The sequence below is a fragment of the Lutra lutra genome, chromosome 4, assembly GCF_902655055.1.
Source record: "Lutra lutra chromosome 4, mLutLut1.2, whole genome shotgun sequence".
In the NCBI taxonomy this organism is placed as follows: domain Eukaryota; kingdom Metazoa; phylum Chordata; class Mammalia; order Carnivora; family Mustelidae; genus Lutra; species Lutra lutra.
Genome location: NC_062281.1, coordinates 66,048,278 through 66,075,148, shown reverse-complemented (window position 1 = coordinate 66,075,148; position 26,871 = coordinate 66,048,278). Strand labels below are relative to the sequence as shown.

Genomic DNA, 26,871 nt, shown 5'->3' with positions numbered 1-26,871 from the left:
ACCCATTAACTTCCCTTTGACCCCTTCTCTTTCCTTCCCCTATGCTCCAAATTCAGGTATTTTTTTTAAGGTTTATTTATGTGTGAGAGAGAGAGAGACAGAGAACTAATGCACATGGGGAGGGTCAGAGGGAGAGAGAGAAGCAGATTCCCTGCTAAGCAGGGAGCTCGATTTAGGACTCCATCCCAAGACCCTGATACCATGACCTGAGCCGAAGGCAGGCACTTACCGGACTGAGCTACCCAGGTGCCCTGTGGTAGAGAGCTCTGTATCTGCAACCCCCTGCCCATGCTTGATGTGCAATAAATTTTGGTTTCATGCAGGCAAGAGTGAGTGAGGAGACTTTTTCAGTTACCTGTCCTTGGTTTCCTTTTCGATAGGCTTAAAATTAGGAATGGAGCAAGACACCTGGGTAATGATCTCCGAACAGGGCGAGAAACTCTATAAGATGATGTGCAAACAAGGGAATCTGACCAAAGACAGAAAAAGAAAACTGACCACATTCCCTAAATGCTTCCTTGGAAGGTAAGGTCCATAGTCTGGGTGCATGGATTTCTTTCATATTTTCAGTATGTCATCTATGAACTACCCTTCTTTCAATGATTTGTTTTTCTTAAAAAAAAAAAGTTCATCTGGGCATTTTTGAATATCTTTTTACTGTCAACATTTCCTGGATGATAGTGAGGTGAAGGAATGGACCTAGAGCCCGAAATCATGGAAAATTTTAGACATCTATCCATCCATCCCTAACGTCAACCATTTCAGATGTATGGTGTTCTGAAAGCGAAGCAGACACTGGGGTCAGGCGGGGCTGTCAGGCAGCAGGTTCACTAAAGTGGGGCAAAGTCTAGCAAGGATGTGAGTACAGGGCCTACAAGTCAGAGAACCAAAGAATGTAAGACACAGAGTCTAAACCCAATATTAATCAGCACTTTGACACCTTGGCTCAGGTTGAAGGACCATCTGAAAAAGAGGGTCCTGCAAGGGGCCTGGTGCAGAGCAACAGGCGGAGAGGTTGCCTGGGTTTCGAGCATAGACCCACTGTCAGTCCTCTGGGGTCTGCGGCTAGCTGCACATGGAAGTCCCTGCTGGGTGAAGCGTGCAGGACCAAAGGGAAGGGCGGCTGCCTTAAGCCATGCCCCGTGCTGGCTGTTTCCATATATTTCTAATCCTCAGATGCATACTTTGCATTTATAATCTTTATATTTTTTAAAGATTCAGAAACCAGCAGTCAGGGAGTTTACCATGTCCAACTTCATACAACCAGTGAATGTCAATGTCAACTCTGTAGGAGACTGGAGTGGTAGTTCAAAGCCCACACTTTGCAGTCAGACTGTCTCCATGCAAATCTGGTCCTACCTCTGGCTAGTTGAGCAATGTGGGAAGTTTAAATGTCTTTTTCCTCTCTAAACATGAAGATGATTATAGTGCTTAACTGTAATGCCTACCAGAATGACTTCTCAATAAGTTATGCAGATACCATAAAACCACCATAGGCCACACCGGCTCCCAATCCAGTTAGAAGAGTATAAGCCAGGAAACCCTGGCCTGCAGGGCAGCTGTGGTCCCTCCCTCAGGCGCTGGGGTCCTCACAGCAGAGCACTCGGCTGCCAGCAAGCTGCTGGTCCTGTCCTTGGTAGGCCCCCAGCTGGCGGCTCTTGTGGGAGAGAAAGAGTGGAGGGGAGCCCACCTTGGCTTAGAAACCCCATGTTGCAAAGAAGACCCAATTTCTTAGAACCACCTCTGGGGCATAACTTCCAGGGTTCTCAGAGGGACATGCCTGTTTATAGGAGTCCCTTCAAGCTATAGCTTCTCACCAAGAATGTATTCATATTCCATTTAGCCATCAGGAGTCATTTTGGCCATGAGCGATGCTGCCTGGTAACCCAGCAGATGCCCTGCCTCCATCAGGTTCCAGGGAAACAGAGCTCCAAGGCTGACCCAGGGTCAAGTTTTCCTAATTAAAGGGGCAGGAGTCTTGTTAACTAAAGAGTTAACACGGGGGTGGAGTGTGGAGAGGGTGGCTGGGTGATGGACATTGGGGAGGGCTTGTGCTATGATGAGTGCTGTGAAATGCATAAGCCTGATCATTCACAGACCTGCCCTGTGGCAAATAATACATTATATGTTAATAAAAACAATAAATAAATAAAGGGTTAACACGATCTTACAGGGCCAAAGTGCTAATTAGTTACAATGGTATGTGAGCATTCTCCACAGTGCCTGATACACAGGAGAGATTCGATAAATTTTAGTTGTTTTCATTGTGGCTTTTTCTGTAATAGCACACTAGCTTAGTTACTAGTTACTAATTATAGACCAAGTTTGAGATTGTCTTTGACTGGATCAGGATCCTTTCACAGAGTGTTAATGGGATCTTGTGATTTCTGTAGGTCCCATGATAAAGCCACCCAATAACTTCCTTTCTTACCCCTTCTCTTCCCTTCCCCTGTGCTCCTAATTAATAGCAATACTTACAGTGTGTTCTTTTCCTCATTTTAATTTGGCATATTCAGGAATCTGCTGACATCAGAACAGAGAATGATGCCTTTGCTATATACCAACCAGCTCAATCCATTTGTCAACCACTGACGTTTCATAACTGCTCAAAATGTGCCAGACACTGTGCTGAGCTCCTGACATTCATCAGCTCATTTAATCCTGTGACAGCACTGTGGAGTTGATACACTTTTTTTTTTTCCCCAAGATTTTACTTATTTATTAGAGAGAGAGAGAGAGAGTGGGGAGCAGAGGGAAAGGGACAAGCAGACTCCATGCTGAGTGCAGAGCCTGATTTGGTGCTTGGTCCGGGACCCTGAGATCATGACCTGAGCCAGAGGCAGATGCTTAACCGACTGAGCTACCCAGGCATCCCTGGAGTTGGTATTATTATTTTTGTGCTATTGAAGAAAATACTGAAGTTTTACTTCTTTTTTAATTTTCTTTCTTTTGGATGGCTTTAACAACTTCTTCTGCCTTAAAATGTACTTTATAGACTAGATATCCATTTTTAGAATTCCATGCCCCTCGGTTATTTGACTTTAGCCATAGGTGTTGCTTTTGGTTTTGAAATAAATGGAAAAGTAATTTCCTGACACCTTCTATAGCTTGGCTTCTCTGAGCTCTGTGCAAAGTTGAAATCATTTAAAAATGTATCCATTACTTTACATAAAAGTTCAAATGTTATATTTTTATAACATGAGCACAATAAAATATTTTATTGTAAAATGTTTCTCTATTTAGTGTTCTCTTACTAATACTACATGGACAAAAAAACAGTACCAAGCTGGTGCTCTCCTGTGTTATAAAATATCATCCTACTTATCTGTGATGTGGGGCTCCTCTCCCCACCCCAAAGTGATAAAAGATGTGGTTTGTTCATCCTCCCTGGCCTTTCACAGCACAGCAGAAGGATGTGGTAGACAGTTCTGATGGGTGGTTTTGTGCTGGAATATTCCTTTTGGATGACAGTTTATTCTTTCTTAAGGATTTTATTTACTTATTTGAGAGGGAGGGAGAATCAGAGAGAGAAAGCACAACAGGTGGGAGGGTCAAAGGGAGAAACAGATGTCCCAATGAGCAGGGAACCCAAAGTGGGGCTCAATTCTTAGACTCCAGGAACATGACCTGAGCCAAAGGCAGATGCTTAAGCAACTAAGCCACCCAGGTCCCCCCAACCCCTCTCCCCAGATGACATTTAAATACAAGAATGAATTTATTAAAAACCTTATTTATTTATTTATCTACTTATTTATTTTTAAAGGTTTTATTTATTATCTGAGAGGAGAGAGAGAGAGAGCATAAGCATCGGGAGGGGCAGAGAGAGAGGGAGAAGCAGACTCCCTGCCAAGCAGAGAGCTGGAGGCATGACTGATCCCAGGACCTGAGCCAAAAACAACCAACTGAGCCACCCATGTGCCCCACTAAATAACTTCAAAATTTGAAAACAGTGTAGTAAAACTATTGGTGTGTACTAATTTTATATTGCTGCAGAATAAATAACAACACACCTTGTGCCTTGAAACAACATCTATTCATTAGCTCATCATCCTATACATCAGAAAGAAGTTGAGGTGAGCAATGCTGGGCTGTCTGCTTAGGGTCTCACAAGGTCAAAATCAAGGCCATAATCAAGGGCTGAGCTGTGGCTGGGCCTTAAGGTTCTGAGGAAAAATTCACTTGCAAGCACATTCAGGTTGTTGACAGAATTCAGTCCCCCGTGATTGTAAGAGTAAGTCCTATTTCTGTGCTGGCTGTTGGCCAGGACCACTCTCAGAAGCTGCCTGTGTTCCTTTGTACATGGCCCCTCTGTCTTCAAAGGCAGCAGTGGCTCACTGATCTTTCTTGTGCTTTTAATTTTTCTCTTAGTCTTGTGCCACCAGCCTGAGAAAACTCTCTGCTTCAAAGTGTTCAACTGACTGGGTCAAGCTCACTTGAATAATTTACATATTTTGAGGTCAACTGACTTGGAATTTTAGTTTTGTATACAAAATCCATTCATACCACTACCTAGATAAGGATTTGGTTACAAAGCCAAAGGATGGGATTCTTGATAGTGGGGTAAGAGAACACATTGAGAATTCCATCTACCATGTGAGGTGTGCAGTTTTTTTGGGTTTGCCTTCTTAGAGTTCAAACACACTGGTTTTCTGTGCCTGGAAAGCCATATTCCAGTCTATCTCTTATATTAATTCATTATTATTCTGTTTATTTTGTCTGTTTGCTATCTTTAGGATCTTGTTGTATTCTCTTTACAGGTAAAACTACTCTAAAATTTTCCCTTTGTGTTTATTAGAGGTCTCAGTAAGTTGAATAGGTATTATATATAGGGTTTAGGTAAGCATGAATGAATGGACATGGGTTTTCTAGGTTAGAGTAACACTTAAATAATTTGGGGCTTTGCACATGTGAAAAAATGCAAGCTTAAATGCACTGCAAATATTTCTTTATATCTGAGGCTCCTTCCAAGGCTTCTTGATGGAAGCGTGGTATAAATAGATTCTTGGGAAGGCAGGGGTGGGAAAACCCTTTAATTCTTTCACTGGATTTCTATTGCAGTGAATTTGTGTCATGGCTCTTGGAAATTGGGGAGATTCACAGGCCTGAGGAATGTGTACACTTAGGACAAGCATTATTAGAAAATGGAATCATCCACCATGGTAATTATTTTGTTAATAACTAAGTTATTCTCTTTGGCCACCAGTTGGAAGCATCTTGATTCCGTTAATCAATCTGGCTTAGAGTAAATGTCTAGATTATAGGATGCTTATGTATTTTTAACATTTCAAATACCTAGTATATATAGAACTGCAGTTCCGGGAATTTTGTGGAGTATGGGTTTATGGTGATATATTTGGTAATTTTAATGTGAATGGCTATGAAACAGGCAAAAATTAGAAATACAGGTAAGGGGGAGGAGTCAAGATGGAGAAGTAGCAGGCTGAGACTACTTCAGGTAGCGGGAGATCAGCTAGATAGCTTATCGAAAGATTGCAAACACCTACAAATCCAATGGGAGATCGAAGAGAAGAAGAACAGCAATTCTTGAAACAGGAAATCAACCACTTTCTGAAAGGTAGGACTGGCAGAGAAGTGAATCCAAAGCAACGGGAAGATAGACTGCGGGGGGAGGGGCCGGCTCCTGGCAAGCGGTGGAGCAACGGAGCACAAAATCAGGACTTTTAAAAGTCTCTTGCACTGAGGGACATCGCCCCAGAGGCTTAACCAGGATGAAGCCCACGCGTGGCCTCAGGTCCCGCAGGGTAACAGAAGGATCGGGGGTGTCTGAGTGTCGCAGAGCTTACAGGTATTAGAACGGGGAAGCCGGCTACAGAGACAGAGCCGAGGAGTGAGCTCTAAGCTCGGGGTTACCTTGAACCGGTTGCAGGATCGGTCAGCTCAGAGCGTGGCCGGAGGCCAGGGTGACAGGAGTGATTGGGCGCTGTTCTCTGAGGGCGCACTGAGGAGTGGGGCCCTGGGCTCTCAGCACCTCCGGGCTGGAGACCGGGAGACCACCATCTTCATTCCCGTCCTCTGGAACTCTACAGAAAGTGCTCAGGGAACAAAAGCTCCCGAAAGCAAACCCGAGCGGATTACTCAGCCTGACCCCTGGTAAGGGCGGTGCAACTCCGCCTGGGGCAAAACCACTTGGGAATCACTACAACAGGCCCCTCCCCCAGAAGATCAACAAGAAACCCAGCCAGGACCAAGTTCACCTACCAAGGAGTGCAGTTTCAATACCAAGGAGAGCAGCAGAATTCCAGAGGAGGAGAAAGCAAAGCACAGAACTCATGGCTTTCACCCCATGATTCTTTAGCCTTGTAGTTAATTTTTTTCTTTTTCAATTTTTTTCTCTCTTCTTCTGCTAAATTTTTAAATCTTTTACCCTTTTCTTTTTTAACGTTTTATAACTAGTTTATCTAATATATATATATATACATATATATTTTTTTTCCTTTCTATATTTTTTCTTTATTGGTTTTCTTTTTTTAACTGTTTTTTTCTTTCTTTTTTTTTTTTTCTTTCTGAACCTTTTTATCCCCTTTCTCCACCCTCACGATTTGGGATCTCTTCTGATTTGGCTAAAGCATATTTTCCTGGGGTTGTTGCCACCCTTTTAGTATTTTAATTGCTCCTTCATATACTCTTATCTAGACAAAATGACAAGGCGGAAAAATTCACCACAAAAAAAAGAACAAGAGGCAGTACCAAAGGCTAGGGACCTAATCAATACAGACATTGGTAATATGTCAGATCTACAGTTCAGAATGACGATTCTCAAGGTTCTAGCCGGGCTCAAAAAAGGCATGGAAGATATTAGAGAAACCCTCTCGGGAGATATAAAAGCCCTTTCTGGAGAAATAAAAGAACTAAAATCTAACCAGTTGAAATCAAAAAAGCTATTAATGAGGTGTAATAAAAAATGGAGGCTCTCATTGCTAGTATAAATGAGGCAGAAAAAAGAAATAGCGATATAGAAGATGAAATGACAGAGAATAAAGAAGCTGAGCAAAAGAGGGACAAAGAGCTACTGGACCACAAGGGGAGAATTCGAGAGATAAGTGACACCATAAGATGAAACAACATTAGAATAATTGGCATTCCAGAAGAAGAGGAAACAGAGAGGGGAGCAGAAGGTATATTGGAGAGAATTTCCCCAATATGGCAAAGGGAACAAGCATCAAATCCAGGAGGCACAGAGAACCCCCCTCAAAATCAACAAGAATAGGTCCACACCCCGTCACCTAATAGTAAAATTTACAAGTCTTGGTGACAGAGAAGATCCTGAAAGCAGCCCGGGAAAAGAAGTCTGTAGAATACAATGATAAAAATATTAGATTGGCAGCAGACTTATCCACAGAGACCTGGCAGGCCAGAAAGAGCTGGCATGATATATTTAGAGCAATAAAGGAGAAAAACATGCAGCCAAGAATACTATATCCAGCTAGGTTATCATTGAAAATGGAGAGATTAAAAGCTTCCAGGACAAAAACTGAAAGAATTTGCAAACACCAAACCAGCTCTACAGGAAATATTGAAAGGGGTCCTCTAAGCAAAGAGAGACCCTAAAAGTAGTAGATGAGAAAGGAACAGAGACAATATAAAATAACAGTCACCTTACAGGCAATACAATGGCACTAAATTCATATCTCTCAATAGTTACCCTGAATGTTAATGGGCTAAATGCCCCAATCAAAAGACACAGGGTATCAGAATGGATAAAAAAACAAATCCCATCTATATGTTGCCTACAAGAAACTCATCTTAAACCCAAAGACACCTCCAGGTTTAAAGTGAGGGGGTGGAAAACAATTTACCATGCTAATGGACATCAGAAGAAAGCAGGAGTGGCAATCCTTATATCAGATCAATTAGATTTTAAGCCAAAGACTACAATAAGAGATGAGGAAGGACACTATATCATACTCAAAGGAACTATCCAACAAGAAGATCTAACAATTTTAAATATCTATGCCCATAACGTGGGAGCAGCCAACTATATAAACCAATTAATAACAAAATCAAAGAAACACATTGACAATAATACAATAATAGTAGGGGATTTTAACACTCCCCTTACTGAAATGGACAGATCATCCAAGCAAAAGATCAACAAGGAAATAAAGGCCTTAAATGACACAGTGGACCAGATGGACATCACAGATATATTCAGAACATTTCATCCCAAAGCAACAGAATACACATTCTTCTCTAGTGCACATGGAACATTCTCCAGAATAGATCGCATCCTAGGTCCTAAATCAAGTTTCAACCAGTATCAAAAGATTGGGATCATTCCCTGCATATTTTCAGACCACAATGCTCTGAAGCTAGAACTCAATCACAAGAGGAAATTTGGGAAGAACCCAAATACATGGAGACTAAACAGCATCCTTCTAAAGAATGAATGGGTCAACCAGGAAATTAAAGAAGAATTGAAAAAATTCATGGAAACAAATGATAATGAAAACACAACGGTTCAAAATCTGTGGGATACAACAAAGGCAGTCCTAAGAGGAAAATATATAGTGGTACAAGCCTTTCTCAAGAAACAAGAAAGGCCTGAGGTACACAACCTAACCCTACACCTAAAGGAGCTGGAGAAAGAACAAGAAAGAAACCCTAAACCCAGCAGGAGAAGAGAAATCATAAAGATCAGAGCAGAAATCAATGAAATAGAAACCAAAAAAACAAGAGAACAAATCAATGAAACTGGGATATGGTTCTTTGAAAGAATTAATAAGATTGATAAACCCCTGGCCAGACTTATCAAAAAGAAAAGAGAAAGGACCCAAATCAATAAAATCATGAATGAAGGAGGAGAGATCACAACGAACACCAAAGAAATACAGACAATTATAAGAACATACTATGAGCAACTCTACGCCAACAAATTTGACAATCTGGAAGAAATGGATGCATTCCTAGAGACATATAAACTACCACAACTGAACCAGGAAGAAATAGAAAGCCTGAACAGACCCATAACCAGTAAGGAGATTGAAACAGTCATCAAAAATCTCCAAACAAACAAAAGCCCAGGGCCAGATGGCTTCCCAGGGGAATTCTACCAAACATTTAAAGAAGAACTAATTCCTATTCTCCTGAAACTGTTCCAAAACATAGAAATGGAAGGAAAACTGCCAAACTCATTTTATGAGGCCAGCATCACCTTGATCCCAAAACCAGACAAGGATCCCATCAAAAAGAGAACTACAGACCAATATCCTTGATGAACACAGATGCAAAAATTCTCACCAAAATACTAGTCAATAGGATTCAACAGTACATTAAAAGGATTATTCACCATGACCAAGTGGGATTTATTCCAGGGCTGCATGGTTGGTTCAACATCCGCAAATCAATCCATATGATACAACACATTAATAAAAGAAAGAACAAGAACCATATGATACTCTCCATAGATGCTGAAAAGCATTTGACAAACTACAGCATCCCTTCCTGATCAAAACTCTTCAAAGTGTAGGAATAAATGGCACATACCTCAATATTATCAAAGCCATCTATGAAAAACCCACCGCAAATATCATTCTCAATGGAGAAAAACTGAAAGTTATCACCACTGCTATTCAACATAGTACAAGAATTCCTAGCCTCAGCAATCAGACAACAAAAGGAAATCAAAGGCATCTGTATCGGCAAAGAAGAATCAAACTATCACTCTTTGCAGATGATATGATACTATATGTGGAAAACCCAAAAGACTTCACTCCAAAACTGCTAGAACTTGTCCAGGAATTCAGTAAAGTGTCAGGATATAAAATCAATGCACAGAAATCAGTTGCATTTCTCTACACCAACAACAAGACAGAAGAAAGAGAAATTAAGGAGTCAATCCCATTTACAATTGCACCCAAAACTATAAGATACCTAGGAATAAACCTAACGAAAGAGACTAAGAATCTATACACAGAAAACTATAAAGTACTCAGGAAAGAAATTGAGGAAGACACAAAGAAATGGAAAAATGTTCCATGCTCCTGGATTGGAAGAATAAATATGGTGAAAATGTCTATGCTACCAAAAGCAATCTGCACATTTAACGCAATTCCTATCAAAGTACCATCCATTTTTTTCAAAGAAATGGAACAAATAATCCTAAAATTTATATGGAACCAGAAAAGACCTCGAATAGCCAAAGCATTATTGAAAAAGCCAAAGTTGGTGGCATCACAATTCCAGACTTCAAGCTCTATTACAAAGCTGTCATCATCAAAACAGCATGGTACTGGCACAAAAACAGACACATAGATCAATGGAACAGAATAGAGAGCCCAGAAATAGACCCTCAACTCTATGGTCAACTAATCTTTGACAAAGCAGGAAAGAATGTCCAATGGAAAAAAAGTCAGCCTCTTCAACAAATGGTGTTGGGAAAATTGGACAGCCACATGCAGAAAAATGAAATTGGATCATTTCCTTACACCACACACGAAAATAGACTCAAAATGGATGAAGGACCTCAATGTGAGAAAGGAATCCATCAAAATCCTTGAGGAGAACACAGACAGCAACCTCTTTGACCTCGGCCGCAGCAACGTCTTCCTAGGGACATCGCCAAAGGCAAGGGAAGCAAGGGCAAAAATGAACTGTTGGGATTTTATCAAGATCAAAAGCTTTTGCACAGCAAAGGAAAACAGTTAACAAAACCAAAAGACTACTGACAGAATGGGAGAAGATATTTGCAAATGACATATCAGATAAAGGGCTAGTGTCCAAAATTTATAAAGAACTTACCAAACTCAACACCCAAAGAACAAAGAATCCAATCAAGAAATGGGCAGAAAACATGAACAGACATTTTTTGCAAAGAAGACATCCAGATGGCCAACAGACACGTGAAAATGTGCTCCATATCACTCAGCATCAGGGAAATACAAATCAAAACCACAATGACATATCACCTCACACCAGTCAGAATGGCTCAAATTAACAAGTCAGGAAATGACAGATGCTCTCGAGGATGCGGAGAAAGGGGAACCCTCCTACACTGTTGGTGGGAATGCAAGCTGGTGCAACCACTCTGGAAAACAGCATGGAGGTTCCTCAAAATGTTGAAAATAGAACTACCCTATGACCCAGCAATTGCACTGCTGGGTATTTACCCTAAAGATACAAATTTAGTGATCCGAAGGGGCATGTGCACCCGAATGTTTATAGCAGCAATGTCTACAATAGCCAAACTCTGGAAAGAACCTAGATGTCCATCAACAGACGAATGGATAAAGAAGATGTGGTATATATACACAATGGAATCCTATGCAGCCATCAAATGAAATGAAATCTTGCCATTTGTGAAGACGTGGATGGAACTAGAGGGTATCATGCTTAGTGAAATAAGTCAATCGGAGAAAGACAACTATCATATGATCTTCCTGATATGAGGGAGAGGAGATGCAACGTGGGGGGTTAAGGGGGTAGGAGAAGAGTAAATGAAACAAGATGGGATTGGGAGGGAGACAAACCATAAGTGACTCTTAATCTCACAAAACAAACTGAGGGTTGATGGGCGGAGCGGGGTTGGGAGAAGGAGGGTGGGGTTATGGACTTTGGGGAGGGTATGTGCTATGGTGAGTTCTGTGAAGTGTGTAAACCGGGCGATTCACAGACCTGTACCCCTGGGGATAAAAATATATTATATGTTTATAAAAAATAAAAAAAAAAAGAAATACAGGTAAGTATTTACCTGGGATAGTGGAGGTAGACATGGCAAGTTCTAACTGGAGTATTTGGGGCTGCATTATGAGGGAAAGGGCCTCATGTAAGGCATTGTAGAATGAGTAGAAGAAGTCTGACAGGGCAGAAGGGAAGAAGGACGTCCTTCCCACAGGCATGGGAGTGGGATAGCTCATGGTGGCCTCTTAGGAACTAGCCAAACTCTCACGAGGCAAGAGAGTCTACTTCACAGATGAATATACTGGAGAGGAAGGGTTCGATGGGAGAGGTAGGCACATCTGATCCTACAAGATCTTAACTCTCGGGCTGTAATATGTTGGGTTTATTCTGAAGGAGATGAGGAGATGATGGACAGTTTTAAGCAGAAAATTGGCCAGAACATGGCTTTCAGAGCACTTAGGTGCAGCAATGTGGAATGTGGAGTGGAGATGTTGGAGACACTGTGGGGGAGCCCCATCCATCAGGCAGCCCCCGCCTTTCCCTGTAGTAGGAGGATGATGGCTATGTTCTAGGGCATGATGACCGTGGCCCATCTAGGAGACTGTGGTGAAGCTGAAGCAGCCTGTTTGAAAACTGTTGGCTGTGGGAGATGAGGAGTGAAGAGCAAGATCAGGTTACTGTGAGATTTCTGTCTGGTTGACAGGGTTGACTATTCAGGAGAAGGAGCAGGGTGGGAGAAGATAAAGGGTTTTTGTCAGGTTCATTATAAGACATCCACAGGGGAACACCCAGCAAGAGGTTGAAAATGTATGTGTAAAGCTCAGTGTATACAATCATGGGAATCATTTCAAGAGAGCACCAGTTTCCTGAGGAGATCAGTAACAAAGAAAGAAGAAAGCAGTGATAATGGGACTGAGAAGTAAAGCTTGAAGAATTTCTAATGCAAAATGTGGGAGAGGAGAAAAAGAAGGAATTATGAATAAACTTAGGCATTTGGCTAAGCTACTTCAATTTTTTTTTTTTTTCAATTAGAGTGGGATGAAACTGCACTAGATTCTCCCAGTTTTTCCTCACCATTCTGGGTGCCCTCTGAATTATTCCACCGAAATAGATCTCTGTCTATTCCAAGATCCCCACCTTCTTCCCAGTTACAATTTCTCTCCTTTCTCCTGCTTTTGTCCACCATCCCTATGACACAGCCTCCAGGAAATAGCTGGAGACCTTTTAAAACAAATATAAGATCAAAGCATTCTCCTGCTTATAATCATCTACTGGCATCCCACTACACTCAAAGAAAAGTGTGGAACCTCTTACTTACTATGGTCCAGATCTCTTACCATGGCCCACAAGGCCCCACAAAATAGGGCCCCTGAATTCCTCTGGAGTTGGCAAATAATGTTGTACCCAGCTCATTACACTGTGGCCCCTGTTGTTTTCTGACTCTTCCTTAAACACTCTGGGATGACTCTGCATTTAGGATCTTTGCTCTTGCAATTCTCATTCAACTAATATTTATTAATTCCTAGTATATACCAGGGACCTTTGTAGGTGCTGGAGGCACAGCAGTGAATGAAATGACAAGAGTCGCAGTATTCGTGACTCATGTCTTCAGTGACACTCTTTTAGAATCTCATCCTATTACCATAAACTGTGTTTTTAATTTTTGAAATTTTCCTCATGAACTTAGCACTCTAAAATTATCATGCTATTTTATTTATTTATTATTTCTCTCTTTACTTCCCATATTGATTCTGGCCCCCCATCAAAATAGAAGTACTATAGGAACAGGATACCTGGAGTGCCCATCACATGTAGGTGCTCAATAAATATTTGCTCAGTGAATGAATAAAGGAGTAATTATATTGTTAGTAAATAGATGATAATAGTGATAAATTGTAGCTGATTTTGTTCTTGATTCTTTAGCACTGTGAAAACATACCACATGGCATCTAATGTGCTAAAACACATCATCCAAAAACTTATAAGTAAAAATGAAAAGATGTTGAGTTAGATGACTTTCCTCTTGGATGCATCTCTTTCCTTTCTTCTAACCCCAAGCCCAAATGTATATTTGAGTCAAGAAGGGAATATGCTGTGTTTTGTCCTGTAGTCTACTAAAGCTCAAGTAGGTGGACTATAGAGAGGTTTTACAAACAATCATAGACCTTCAGAAATCAGGTGATTCCTTTCTCATTTACGCTACATACTTCCAGGAACTATGGCTTAACAGTAGAGCAAAGAAGGGAATATTTATGAACTATTTGTTTATTCCTTTCCTTACCGACTCTTTCCTTCATTCTGTGTGTAAGATATTATGCTACCTAGCATAAAATTATCATGTTGTGGCCTTTATTTCTTATGGCCCAATAGTTTAAACCTATCTTTGTACCTTATTCATCAAGCATTTCAGGTGTTGACATATTTCCTTTCAGAAAGGTAGAAATCCATCAGGATGGGATAATTAACTTTTTGCTGAGGACACTGAGAAGGAAAACTATATTGGTTAACAAAAGCTGCTCTAACAAATTTAAACCTCAGTACAGTGGCTTCAATTCTAGAAGCTATTTTATCTCTCAGGTAAAACCAGTCACTAGTGGAGGATGTTGGAGGCACCAGGGTTTTAGTCCTGGGATAGGCTCAACCTCCTTCAGTGCAAGGTACTTAACGGTCATTTTGAGGAGTGTTGGAGTTTTTGGTTTGGTTGATTTAAATGGGCCTGTACACTCCACGTTTTGCCTTACTTTTGTGTGCATGTCTTTAGATGCAACTCAGTTCCATGACCACTCTTATACCAAGAGAAACTTAGAAATGTAGTGTAGGTTCATGCCTAGGGAAAAGAAAAGCTAAACCAATTTGGTAAAAGGCGATTCAATGTCTGCCACTGAGGTATAGCTCTCAGGTCAATATAAAATCTATGGAATTTGGGGCGCCTGGGTGGCTCAGTGGGTTAAAGCCTCTGCCTTTGGCTCAGGTCATGATCCCAGGGTCCTGGGATCGAGCCCAGCATTGGGTTTTCTGCTTGGCAGAGAGCCTGCTTCCTCCTCTCTATCTACCTGTTTCTCTGCCTGCTTCTGATATCTGTGTGTCAAATAAATAAATAAAATCTTTAAAATTTTTAAATAAAATATTTAAAAATAAATAAAATCTTTAAAATCTATGGAATTATATTAAAGCCAAGATAATCATTATATAAACTTGTCAATGTTTTATGGTGATATCAGCATATAATAGTCATAAAAATGACTTCTCACTCCTCCACTGAACTGCTTTTTATATCTGTCAAAATCCCATTGGACAAACTGGTGTAGGTACATTTCTGAGTCCTTAACTCTGTTCCACATATCTATGTTTATTCTGTTCATTTGGTCTACCCCTACAACAACAACACACATTTTTTATTACACTGGCTATATATCTTAAAATTGGGTAGAAGGATTCTTTGGGTTTTATTCCTTAGTTTAATATTCTCTACTTTATCTAGGTTGTTAAGATGAGAGCTTATTGTTTTGAGACTCCATTTGTGTTTTAGAGAGGGAGGGAGGGAGGGAGAAGGAGAGAGGGAGGGAGAAATAGGGAAGGGGTGCAGAGAGAGAGAGAGAGAGAGAGAGAGAGATTATTACGCAGCCTCCATGCCCAGCACCAGCACAGTGCAGGTTCAGTCTCACAACCCCGAGGTTGACCACGACCCGAGTCACAATCAAGAGTTGATTGATCTTGACTGACTGACTGAGCCACCCAGATGCTCCTCCTCCTTTCTAATGTATGCATCGAGTGCTATAAATTTTGCTGTGCGTTGATTTAGCTGTGTCCCACAAATTTTCATATGTTGTATTTTCATTTTCCTTCAGTTCAATGCATTGAGATTTTATGTTTTACCCTCGATAATCTAGAGTGTTCCTTTCTAAGTGTTTGGATATTTGTTATTTTTCTCCTTTTGATATCTAGATTTATTTTTATTTTTGGTTTTTAAAATTTTAATTCCAATACATTGATATACAGGGTTGTATTTGTTTCAGGTATACAATATAGAGATTCACCTCCCCTGCCCCAACGACTGTCAGCTCCTGTTGCCAGGCACTGATTTGCGTTGGAGACTCAGGTGCACCTCCCCCACCCCTACTACCTTCAGCTCCTGTTGCCAGGCACTGGCTTGCATTGGAGACGGAACCCTCGTAGGGGTTCCACGCAGTTTCTAGTAGCCCAGAGGACACTGGTGGTCGGAGACAAAGCCACAAGGCTCTCTGGAGCCAGCTGGTGGCCATTACAATGTCTCCCCACACAGTTCTGGAGCCGCTGTGGGCTGTCCTGGAGCAGCTGTGGGCTGCTGGGTTGGTGATATACGAACGTTCGCCGCATGAGCCACGAGTCTCTGGGTTTGGCTGGGAGATCCTGGTGTGCACTGCAGTGGTGTTGTTCATTACGGTAAAGTGTGGACTCAGCTTAAGAAGAAGGAAGGGGCATTGTGCCCAGAATGAAGTATCTGGAAAAGACATGGAGAAGACCGACCCGGACGCACAAGCCTGTGGAGCCGTCGCATCATCTGAGCAGAAGGCCAGTCCTCTCCCGTTACAGATTCTTGCTCTGGCTGCCCTGAATCAAGATGTCGGGTTCTTTTCAGTGGAAAACGCTACGCAACTTGTGAAGGGACTTCGGGAAAGGCTGTTGAAGAGCCCTCACCAGCTGACTGATGAAAATCCCGTCTCTGGAGCAGCCCAGGACGATGGAGAACCCCCGGCGAGGAAAATGCCAGAAGGCTCCAAGGACAGCCCTGATCTGCAGGGAAGTGCAGACCCGCTGGTTCAGGACATTGGCAGCTGTGGACAGAGAGTGCAGGAAGAGGCAGGGGAGGCAGGCAGGCCAGAGCTTCCTGATGGAGGTGTGCCGTGGCAGGCCCCCAGTGAGGGCCAGAGCCAACACCACACCCTCAGCCAGATCCTACTGAAGGTGATGCATCTGCTAGAGCTGCTTAGAGATCATCTGGAAGGTGGGGGCTCAAGGAGGCAGGTGGAGACTGGCTCCTACTCCACCGATCATGTGCCCTCAGGCGGGAGCCCCCTGAAAAAAGGAAAGCCGTCCAGGGCACTGAAGAAGGCACGTCAGGGGAATGAAGAGCTCCCAAGGAACACAACAATCCACCAAGCTGAGCAAGTATCTTTTCACCTGCGAAACACCCTCCTGGAAAGTGAGATTCAGAAGCTGCGCCTGAAGCTCGAGGCAGAGCCTGAGCTGTGCGAAGAGCACATCAAACACCTGGAGAGGAAGATGACGGAGGAGAAGGCACGCTGCCTGCAAGTGAAGAACGAACTTGCCAAGGTGCGCAGGAAGGTGGCTGCTGCCCACTGGAACTTAGGCCTCTACAAGAAGATGGCTGACGACCTGCACCGAGAATGGCAGAAAATCTCCTCCTTGCATGACCGGGAGCGCCTCCTGGTGGAGAACAGAAGTGAGGAGAGCCAGAAGGCTGTTCTGTGGGCAGAGAGGGCGTTCCAAAGGCTCAAGGAAGAAAACCACTGTCTCAGGCAGAAGCTGGCCAACTCTGGGCCCAAGGTCCAGCCTGTCCCCGGGGGGCCTCCTGCTCCTGCTCCTGCTCTTCCGGGCACAGCCTCCAAATACCCTCAAGGGCCAAAGGCTCCCCTGAAACCCCAGAAGCCCAAGAAGGGAGTAAGGGTGCACTGGCCAGACTGCAAGTTCTCGGGTCCCCTGCAGGTCTGATTCCCTTTCCCAGCAGCCACCAGCGCTCACAACCAGAGCACAAAAGCTCCTGTGCTTACCCCTTAAGCCATACCCATTGCTCCTTTTCCTGGAGATCCACCCCATTATTGAACTGAAGCTACATATTCCCTAGAGCCCTAGGAGTGTGAGAGAATATTTTTCAATGTTAAGCATAAAAAATAAAAATAAATTTAAAAAAATATCAAATTGCTGATACGACTGCTACTGAGAATTGATTTTATTAAGGGATTCTATGCCAAGCAATGAAGGGTTATAAGTGTCTTTTACTGATCACTTAATTGTCCCAAAAACCCAGTGTGTCATATACTACTGAGGTTCAGAGAGGGGAAACAACTTGCCCCAAGATCACACAGCTAGTGAATTTCAGAACTCCCATTCCAAACCAAGGTTGTCTAATTATCAACTGCTGTGCAAATAACTTTTACTACTACTACTACTACTACTACTACTACTACTGCTACTACTACTACTACTACTAGTCCTCCTCCTCCTCCTCCTCCTTCCTCTTCTCCTTCTTCTTCTTCTTCTTTGAGAGAGAGAAAGGGAGAAGGCACACACACACATGCATGCGGGGGAGGGGCAGAGAGAGAGAGATTCCTAGACAGGCTTCCCACTCAAGTGCAGAACCAGACGCTGGGCTGGATTTCACAGATCATGTGATCACGACCTGAACCGAAATCAAGAGTCAGACGTTGAACTGACTAAGCCACACAGGCATCCTTGTGCAAGGAACTTCTAGACAAGCTGCTGTAAGGATCCCAGAAGGGCTTGATAAAATTTTCTCGTAGTTCACGTTCTAGTAAGGATGCAAAGATTATAGTGGTGGCTAGCTGAGGTAAAGTCCCACCAAAGTCGGGAGGGCAGCCTTTAAGGGTCTCCAATGATTCCCATCTTGGGTCCACATCGCTTTGTGTTCCATACTCTACCACTGGATTAGAGTCAGGAACTACTGCCTCACTTCTAAAGGACAGAGTATGGCAAAAGTGATAGGATGTCACTTCTGAGGTTAGTATACAAAGACACTGGTCTCCTCTTGGGCTTGCTCTCTCTCCCTCTCCCTTCCTCCCTCCCTCCCTCCCTCCATCCCGACCTGTTCCGAGGGAAGCCGGCTGCTCCTTGTGGGCTGTATTATGGAGAGGCCCATGTGGCAAGGAATGAATATTTCTTGCTTACAGCAATGGAGGACCTCTGGCTGCTAACAGCCACCCGAGTGAGCTCACAAGCAGATTTTCCCCCAACAAGCCTGGAGATGACTGAAGAACCAGATGACCTCTTGACTGCAGCCTTGTGAGAGATCCTGAGCCACAGGTACCTGGCTAGGTGTGCACCTGGACGGCTGGCCCACAGAAACCATATCAGGTTATCAATGGTGTTGTTGTAAGCCCTTTGGTTTGGGGAAAACATTCAAGAAAGACAGAAGTGTGAAGCCACAGTTTGGGCTTCTGACCCACCCCCCTCTCCTGGGGTTGAAATTCCAGGGAAGGCAAGAGATGGTAGAAACTACTGAGAGATTAGGGTAAACAATGTAAGAAAGAGGACCTCTATTCTGTTCGCCATGTATCTCTCTGAGAGGACATCCCCTCACTTGATCCTCCCGAGCCAATATGTGGCACATGCAGCAGGAGACAACTGGCCGTGTGGTACAAGCCAGCTGAGAGCACTAGAACCAGCGTCGTAGAGCCTCCTAGAAGGCAGAGAAGGAGCCCAGAAGTTCCCTGGTGTCCCTAGAGAAGGCACAGAAATCAGGTGAGTTGAAAGCCTGGGACCTGGTCGTTGGACTTCTGCGCTAGAGGGGAGATGGCCTGTGGAAGGGACACTGCCTGGAACCCCTCTTGGACCGGACGCCTCCTGTCTGCTTTGGGAGACTGAGGATTAATAGGAGAATGAACTAGTGTAGAAGAGATGGTGTTCTAATGCTTGGCAGGCTTAAATTTATTGAAATCGTTGGCATTCCTTTTCTCCTCGTCCCCAGGACCACCATTAATGGGAAGGGGCCTTCAAAGAAGCAAGATGAGAATACCATTTACAGGCCTGTCAAGTGTCACTATCCAACCACTCCAGTCACTTCTAGCCCCTTGGCAGCCCCACTGCTTTCATAACGCCACAGATACATTCACGTACAATGTTTTGAGCAAACCTAAGTTTTGATTTCTCTAAGATAAATGCCATAGAGCCATGACTGGGTCATATGGTGGTAGCAAGTCTAGTTTTCAAAGAATCTGTGTGGAAGGGTTGAGCCACTATATTGGGCATCCGAAATTGATATTACGCTGCGTGTTAACTGGAATTTAAATCAAGGCTTTGAAAAAGAGAAGAAACTGTTAACTGTTTTCAAGAGTTAGCTCTATCATTTTCCATTCCCAACAGCGATGCGGGAGTGATCCAGTCATTCCACATCCTGCCTTGGCATTTGATAGTGGGGTCTCTCTCTCCCTCTCCGGTGCATTTGGTTTTAATCATTGTGATAGGTGTGCAGTGAGAGCTCACTGGAGTTTTCATTTGAATTGCCCCAATGGCAACTTTTTATGGGATTTCCATCTGTATACTCTTTGGTAAAGGGTTTAGGTCTTTTGCCCATTTTTTTTTTTTTTTCTTTTGCTGACTGGATTGCTGGCTTATTTGGGGGGGGTCAAAATTTTGAGTTTCTATGCTTCAGACAGGAGTCCTTTATCAGGTTTGTGGTTTGCACATATTTTCTCCCGGTGTGTAGCTTGTCTTTTGGGTCTTCTTAACAAGGTCTTTCACACAGTACAGATTTACAATTCTGATTGTTGGATAACGTCCAATTAATCAACTTTACCTTTATGGAAAATGGTTTGATGTCCAATTGGAGGATTCTTTACCTAGCTTTCCATTCTGGAAATTTTTTCCCATTTTTTCCCTATAAGATTTATCATTTTCCATGTAAGGCGGTGATTAATTTTGAGTTACTTTAAAATTTTTTTTCTTTTTGGGAGAGTGAGCGTGCGCATGAGCAGGGGGTGGGGTGGAGGGAGAAGGGAAAAGAGCATCCTTAAGCAGACTCGCCAGTGAGCTTGGAGCCTGACTTTGTCCCGGGACCCTGAGAGCATGACAAGAGCCGACATCAAGAGCTGGCTGCCTCACCGGCTGAGTCACCCAGGCGCCCTGAGTTAAGTTTTGTATAGGGTATGAGACTTAGATTGTGGTCCTCGTCCTCCTCGTCCTCCACCTGCTCCTCCTCCTCCCTCTCCCCCTCCCTCTTCTTCTTCTTTGCCTATGCAAGTCCACTTGCTCTAGCACCATTTATTCAAAACGCTGTCACTCCTCCATTGAACTGCTTTTTACCTTTGTCAAGACCCCATTGGACATATTGGTGTAGTTCTCTTTCTGGGTCCTTGTTTCTGTTCCACTTATCTTTATTCTGTTCCATTGGTCTATCCCTTCACCAACACCACACACTTTTGTTTACTGTCGCTGTAGATCTTGAAATTGGGTAGGAGGATTCTTTGGGTTTTATTCTTTAGTTTTATTTTCTCTTCTTTTTCTAGGTTCTAAAGCTGAGAGCTTATTGTTTTGAGACTCCATTTGTGTTTTAGAGAGGGAGGGAGGGAGGGAGAAGGAGAGAGGGAGGGAGAAATAGGGAAGGGGTGCAGAGAGAGAGAGAGAGAGAGAGAGAGATTATTACGCAGCCTCCATGCCCAGCACCAGCACAGTGCAGGTTCAGTCTCACAACCCCGAGGTTGACCACGACCCGAGTCACAATCAAGAGTTGATTGATCTTGACTGACTGACTGAGCCACCCAGATGCTCCTCCTCCTTTCTAATGTATGCATCGAGTGCTATAAATTTTGCTGTGCGTTGATTTAGCTGTGTCCCACAAATTTTCATATGTTGTATTTTCATTTTCCTTCAGTTCAATGCATTGAGATTTTATGTTTTACCCTCGATAATCTAGAGTGTTCCTTTCTAAGTGTTTGGATATTTGTTATTTTTCTCCTTTTGATATCTAGATTTATTTTTATTTTTGGTTTTTAAAATTTTAATTCCAATACATTGATATACAGGGTTGTATTTGTTTCAGGTATACAATATAGAGATTCACCTCCCCTGCCCCAACGACTGTCAGCTCCTGTTGCCAGGCACTGATTTGCGTTGGAGACTCAGGTGCACCTCCCCCACCCCTACTACCTTCAGCTCCTGTTGCCAGGCACTGGCTTGCATTGGAGACGGAACCCTCGTAGGGGTTCCACGCAGTTTCTAGTAGCCCAGAGGACACTGGTGGTCGGAGACAAAGCCACAAGGCTCTCTGGAGCCAGCTGGTGGCCATTACAATGTCTCCCCACACAGTTCTGGAGCCGCTGTGGGCTGTCCTGGAGCAGCTGTGGGCTGCTGGGTTGGTGATATACGAACGTTCGCCGCATGAGCCACGAGTCTCTGGGTTTGGCTGGGAGATCCTGGTGTGCACTGCAGTGGTGTTGTTCATTACGGTAAAGTGTGGACTCAGCTTAAGAAGAAGGAAGGGGCATTGTGCCCAGAATGAAGTATCTGGAAAAGACATGGAGAAGACCGACCCGGACGCACAAGCCTGTGGAGCCGTCGCATCATCTGAGCAGAAGGCCAGTCCTCTCCCGTTACAGATTCTTGCTCTGGCTGCCCTGAATCAAGATGTCGGGTTCTTTTCAGTGGAAAACGCTACGCAACTTGTGAAGGGACTTCGGGAAAGGCTGTTGAAGAGCCCTCACCAGCTGACTGATGAAAATCCCGTCTCTGGAGCAGCCCAGGACGATGGAGAACCCCCGGCGAGGAAAATGCCAGAAGGCTCCAAGGACAGCCCTGATCTGCAGGGAAGTGCAGACCCGCTGGTTCAGGACATTGGCAGCTGTGGACAGAGAGTGCAGGAAGAGGCAGGGGAGGCAGGCAGGCCAGAGCTTCCTGATGGAGGTGTGCCGTGGCAGGCCCCCAGTGAGGGCCAGAGCCAACACCACACCCTCAGCCAGATCCTACTGAAGGTGATGCATCTGCTAGAGCTGCTTAGAGATCATCTGGAAGGTGGGGGCTCAAGGAGGCAGGTGGAGACTGGCTCCTACTCCACCGATCATGTGCCCTCAGGCGGGAGCCCCCTGAAAAAAGGAAAGCCGTCCAGGGCACTGAAGAAGGCACGTCAGGGGAATGAAGAGCTCCCAAGGAACACAACAATCCACCAAGCTGAGCAAGTATCTTTTCACCTGCGAAACACCCTCCTGGAAAGTGAGATTCAGAAGCTGCGCCTGAAGCTCGAGGCAGAGCCTGAGCTGTGCGAAGAGCACATCAAACACCTGGAGAGGAAGATGACGGAGGAGAAGGCACGCTGCCTGCAAGTGAAGAACGAACTTGCCAAGGTGCGCAGGAAGGTGGCTGCTGCCCACTGGAACTTAGGCCTCTACAAGAAGATGGCTGACGACCTGCACCGAGAATGGCAGAAAATCTCCTCCTTGCATGACCGGGAGCGCCTCCTGGTGGAGAACAGAAGTGAGGAGAGCCAGAAGGCTGTTCTGTGGGCAGAGAGGGCGTTCCAAAGGCTCAAGGAAGAAAACCACTGTCTCAGGCAGAAGCTGGCCAACTCTGGGCCCAAGGTCCAGCCTGTCCCCGGGGGGCCTCCTGCTCCTGCTCCTGCTCTTCCGGGCACAGCCTCCAAATACCCTCAAGGGCCAAAGGCTCCCCTGAAACCCCAGAAGCCCAAGAAGGGAGTAAGGGTGCACTGGCCAGACTGCAAGTTCTCGGGTCCCCTGCAGGTCTGATTCCCTTTCCCAGCAGCCACCAGCGCTCACAACCAGAGCACAAAAGCTCCTGTGCTTACCCCTTAAGCCATACCCATTGCTCCTTTTCCTGGAGATCCACCCCATTATTGAACTGAAGCTACATATTCCCTAGAGCCCTAGGAGTGTGAGAGAATATTTTTCAATGTTAAGCATAAAAAATAAAAATAAATTTAAAAAAATATCAAATTGCTGATACGACTGCTACTGAGAATTGATTTTATTAAGGGATTCTATGCCAAGCAATGAAGGGTTATAAGTGTCTTTTACTGATCACTTAATTGTCCCAAAAACCCAGTGTGTCATATACTACTGAGGTTCAGAGAGGGGAAACAACTTGCCCCAAGATCACACAGCTAGTGAATTTCAGAACTCCCATTCCAAACCAAGGTTGTCTAATTATCAACTGCTGTGCAAATAACTTTTACTACTACTACTACTACTACTACTACTACTACTACTACTACTACTACTACTACTAGTCCTCCTCCTCCTCCTCCTCCTTCCTCTTCTCCTTCTTCTTCTTCTTCTTTGAGAGAGAGAAAGGGAGAAGGCACACACACACATGCATGCGGGGGAGGGGCAGAGAGAGAGAGATTCCTAGACAGGCTTCCCACTCAAGTGCAGAACCAGACGCTGGGCTGGATTTCACAGATCATGTGATCACGACCTGAACCGAAATCAAGAGTCAGACGTTGAACTGACTAAGCCACACAGGCATCCTTGTGCAAGGAACTTCTAGACAAGCTGCTGTAAGGATCCCAGAAGGGCTTGATAAAATTTTCTCGTAGTTCACGTTCTAGTAAGGATGCAAAGATTATAGTGGTGGCTAGCTGAGGTAAAGTCCCACCAAAGTCGGGAGGGCAGCCTTTAAGGGTCTCCAATGATTCCCATCTTGGGTCCACATCGCTTTGTGTTCCATACTCTACCACTGGATTAGAGTCAGGAACTACTGCCTCACTTCTAAAGGACAGAGTATGGCAAAAGTGATAGGATGTCACTTCTGAGGTTAGTATACAAAGACACTGGTCTCCTCTTGGGCTTGCTCTCTCTCCCTCTCCCTTCCTCCCTCCCTCCCTCCCTCCATCCCGACCTGTTCCGAGGGAAGCCGGCTGCTCCTTGTGGGCTGTATTATGGAGAGGCCCATGTGGCAAGGAATGAATATTTCTTGCTTACAGCAATGGAGGACCTCTGGCTGCTAACAGCCACCCGAGTGAGCTCACAAGCAGATTTTCCCCCAACAAGCCTGGAGATGACTGAAGAACCAGATGACCTCTTGACTGCAGCCTTGTGAGAGATCCTGAGCCACAGGTACCTGGCTAGGTGTGCACCTGGACGGCTGGCCCACAGAAACCATATCAGGTTATCAATGGTGTTGTTGTAAGCCCTTTGGTTTGGGGAAAACATTCAAGAAAGACAGAAGTGTGAAGCCACAGTTTGGGCTTCTGACCCACCCCCCTCTCCTGGGGTTGAAATTCCAGGGAAGGCAAGAGATGGTAGAAACTACTGAGAGATTAGGGTAAACAATGTAAGAAAGAGGACCTCTATTCTGTTCGCCATGTATCTCTCTGAGAGGACATCCCCTCACTTGATCCTCCCGAGCCAATATGTGGCACATGCAGCAGGAGACAACTGGCCGTGTGGTACAAGCCAGCTGAGAGCACTAGAACCAGCGTCGTAGAGCCTCCTAGAAGGCAGAGAAGGAGCCCAGAAGTTCCCTGGTGTCCCTAGAGAAGGCACAGAAATCAGGTGAGTTGAAAGCCTGGGACCTGGTCGTTGGACTTCTGCGCTAGAGGGGAGATGGCCTGTGGAAGGGACACTGCCTGGAACCCCTCTTGGACCGGACGCCTCCTGTCTGCTTTGGGAGACTGAGGATTAATAGGAGAATGAACTAGTGTAGAAGAGATGGTGTTCTAATGCTTGGCAGGCTTAAATTTATTGAAATCGTTGGCATTCCTTTTCTCCTCGTCCCCAGGACCACCATTAATGGGAAGGGGCCTTCAAAGAAGCAAGATGAGAATACCATTTACAGGCCTGTCAAGTGTCACTATCCAACCACTCCAGTCACTTCTAGCCCCTTGGCAGCCCCACTGCTTTCATAACGCCACAGATACATTCACGTACAATGTTTTGAGCAAACCTAAGTTTTGATTTCTCTAAGATAAATGCCATAGAGCCATGACTGGGTCATATGGTGGTAGCAAGTCTAGTTTTCAAAGAATCTGTGTGGAAGGGTTGAGCCACTATATTGGGCATCCGAAATTGATATTACGCTGCGTGTTAACTGGAATTTAAATCAAGGCTTTGAAAAAGAGAAGAAACTGTTAACTGTTTTCAAGAGTTAGCTCTATCATTTTCCATTCCCAACAGCGATGCGGGAGTGATCCAGTCATTCCACATCCTGCCTTGGCATTTGATAGTGGGGTCTCTCTCTCCCTCTCCGGTGCATTTGGTTTTAATCATTGTGATAGGTGTGCAGTGAGAGCTCACTGGAGTTTTCATTTGAATTGCCCCAATGGCAACTTTTTATGGGATTTCCATCTGTATACTCTTTGGTAAAGGGTTTAGGTCTTTTGCCCATTTTTTTTTTTTTTTCTTTTGCTGACTGGATTGCTGGCTTATTTGGGGGGGGTCAAAATTTTGAGTTTCTATGCTTCAGACAGGAGTCCTTTATCAGGTTTGTGGTTTGCACATATTTTCTCCCGGTGTGTAGCTTGTCTTTTGGGTCTTCTTAACAAGGTCTTTCACACAGTACAGATTTACAATTCTGATTGTTGGATAACGTCCAATTAATCAACTTTACCTTTATGGAAAATGGTTTGATGTCCAATTGGAGGATTCTTTACCTAGCTTTCCATTCTGGAAATTTTTTCCCATTTTTTCCCTATAAGATTTATCATTTTCCATGTAAGGCGGTGATTAATTTTGAGTTACTTTAAAATTTTTTTTTTCTTTTTGGGAGAGTGAGCGTGCGCATGAGCAGGGGGTGGGGTGGAGGGAGAAGGGAAAAGAGCATCCTTAAGCAGACTCGCCAGTGAGCTTGGAGCCTGACTTTGTCCCGGGACCCTGAGAGCATGACAAGAGCCGACATCAAGAGCTGGCTGCCTCACCGGCTGAGTCACCCAGGCGCCCTGAGTTAAGTTTTGTATAGGGTATGAGACTTAGATTGTGGTCCTCGTCCTCCTCGTCCTCCACCTGCTCCTCCTCCTCCCCTCTCCCCCTCCCTCTTCTTCTTCTTTGCCTATGCAAGTCCACTTGCTCTAGCACCATTTATTCAAAACGCTGTCACTCCTCCATTGAACTGCTTTTTACCTTTGTCAAGACCCCATTGGACATATTGGTGTAGTTCTCTTTCTGGGTCCTTGTTTCTGTTCCACTTATCTTTATTCTGTTCCATTGGTCTATCCCTTCACCAACACCACACACTTTTGTTTACTGTCGCTGTAGATCTTGAAATTGGGTAGGAGGATTCTTTGGGTTTTATTCTTTAGTTTTATTTTCTCTTCTTTTTCTAGGTTCTAAAGCTGAGAGCTTATTGTTTTGAGACTCCATTTGTGTTTTAGAGAGGGAGGGAGGGAGGGAGAAGGAGAGAGGGAGGGAGAAATAGGGAAGGGGTGCAGAGAGAGAGAGAGAGAGAGAGAGATTATTACGCAGCCTCCATGCCCAGCACCAGCACAGTGCAGGTTCAGTCTCACAACCCCGAGGTTGACCACGACCCGAGTCACAATCAAGAGTTGATTGATCT

At 44.3% G+C, this 26,871-nt stretch overlaps 1 protein-coding gene and 1 long non-coding RNA gene across 4 annotated transcripts in view; one reads left to right on the top strand and one right to left on the bottom strand.

Moving 5' to 3' along the window:
- The window catches only part of LOC125097755 (uncharacterized), a 41,048-nt gene extending 17,451 nt beyond the window's left edge, over positions 1-23,597 (top strand). Inside the window, exons 3-6 of one of the 3 annotated variants that reach the window (XM_047725755.1) lie at positions 381-525; positions 5,059-5,159; positions 15,654-17,229; positions 22,965-23,597. In XM_047725755.1, coding sequence (XP_047581711.1) covers positions 15,904-17,229; positions 22,965-23,108 — 1,470 coding nt within the window. In that variant the 5' untranslated portion in view covers positions 381-525; positions 5,059-5,159; positions 15,654-15,903 and the 3' untranslated portion in view covers positions 23,109-23,597. Of the gene's footprint in view, positions 1-380; positions 526-5,058; positions 5,160-15,653; positions 17,774-22,964 lie in introns of those variants that run through there. The other 2 variants (XM_047725757.1, XM_047725756.1) reach the window with 2 other exon arrangements.
- LOC125097760 (uncharacterized) lies at positions 18,724-26,670 on the bottom strand. Its single transcript, XR_007126602.1, has 4 exons — positions 26,439-26,670; positions 24,715-24,853; positions 20,677-20,882; positions 18,724-19,094 (listed from the first exon to the last, which is right to left on the bottom strand). It is a non-coding gene; the product is annotated as an uncharacterized LOC125097760 (long non-coding RNA).
- Between the last annotated feature and the right edge of the window lie 201 nt (positions 26,671-26,871).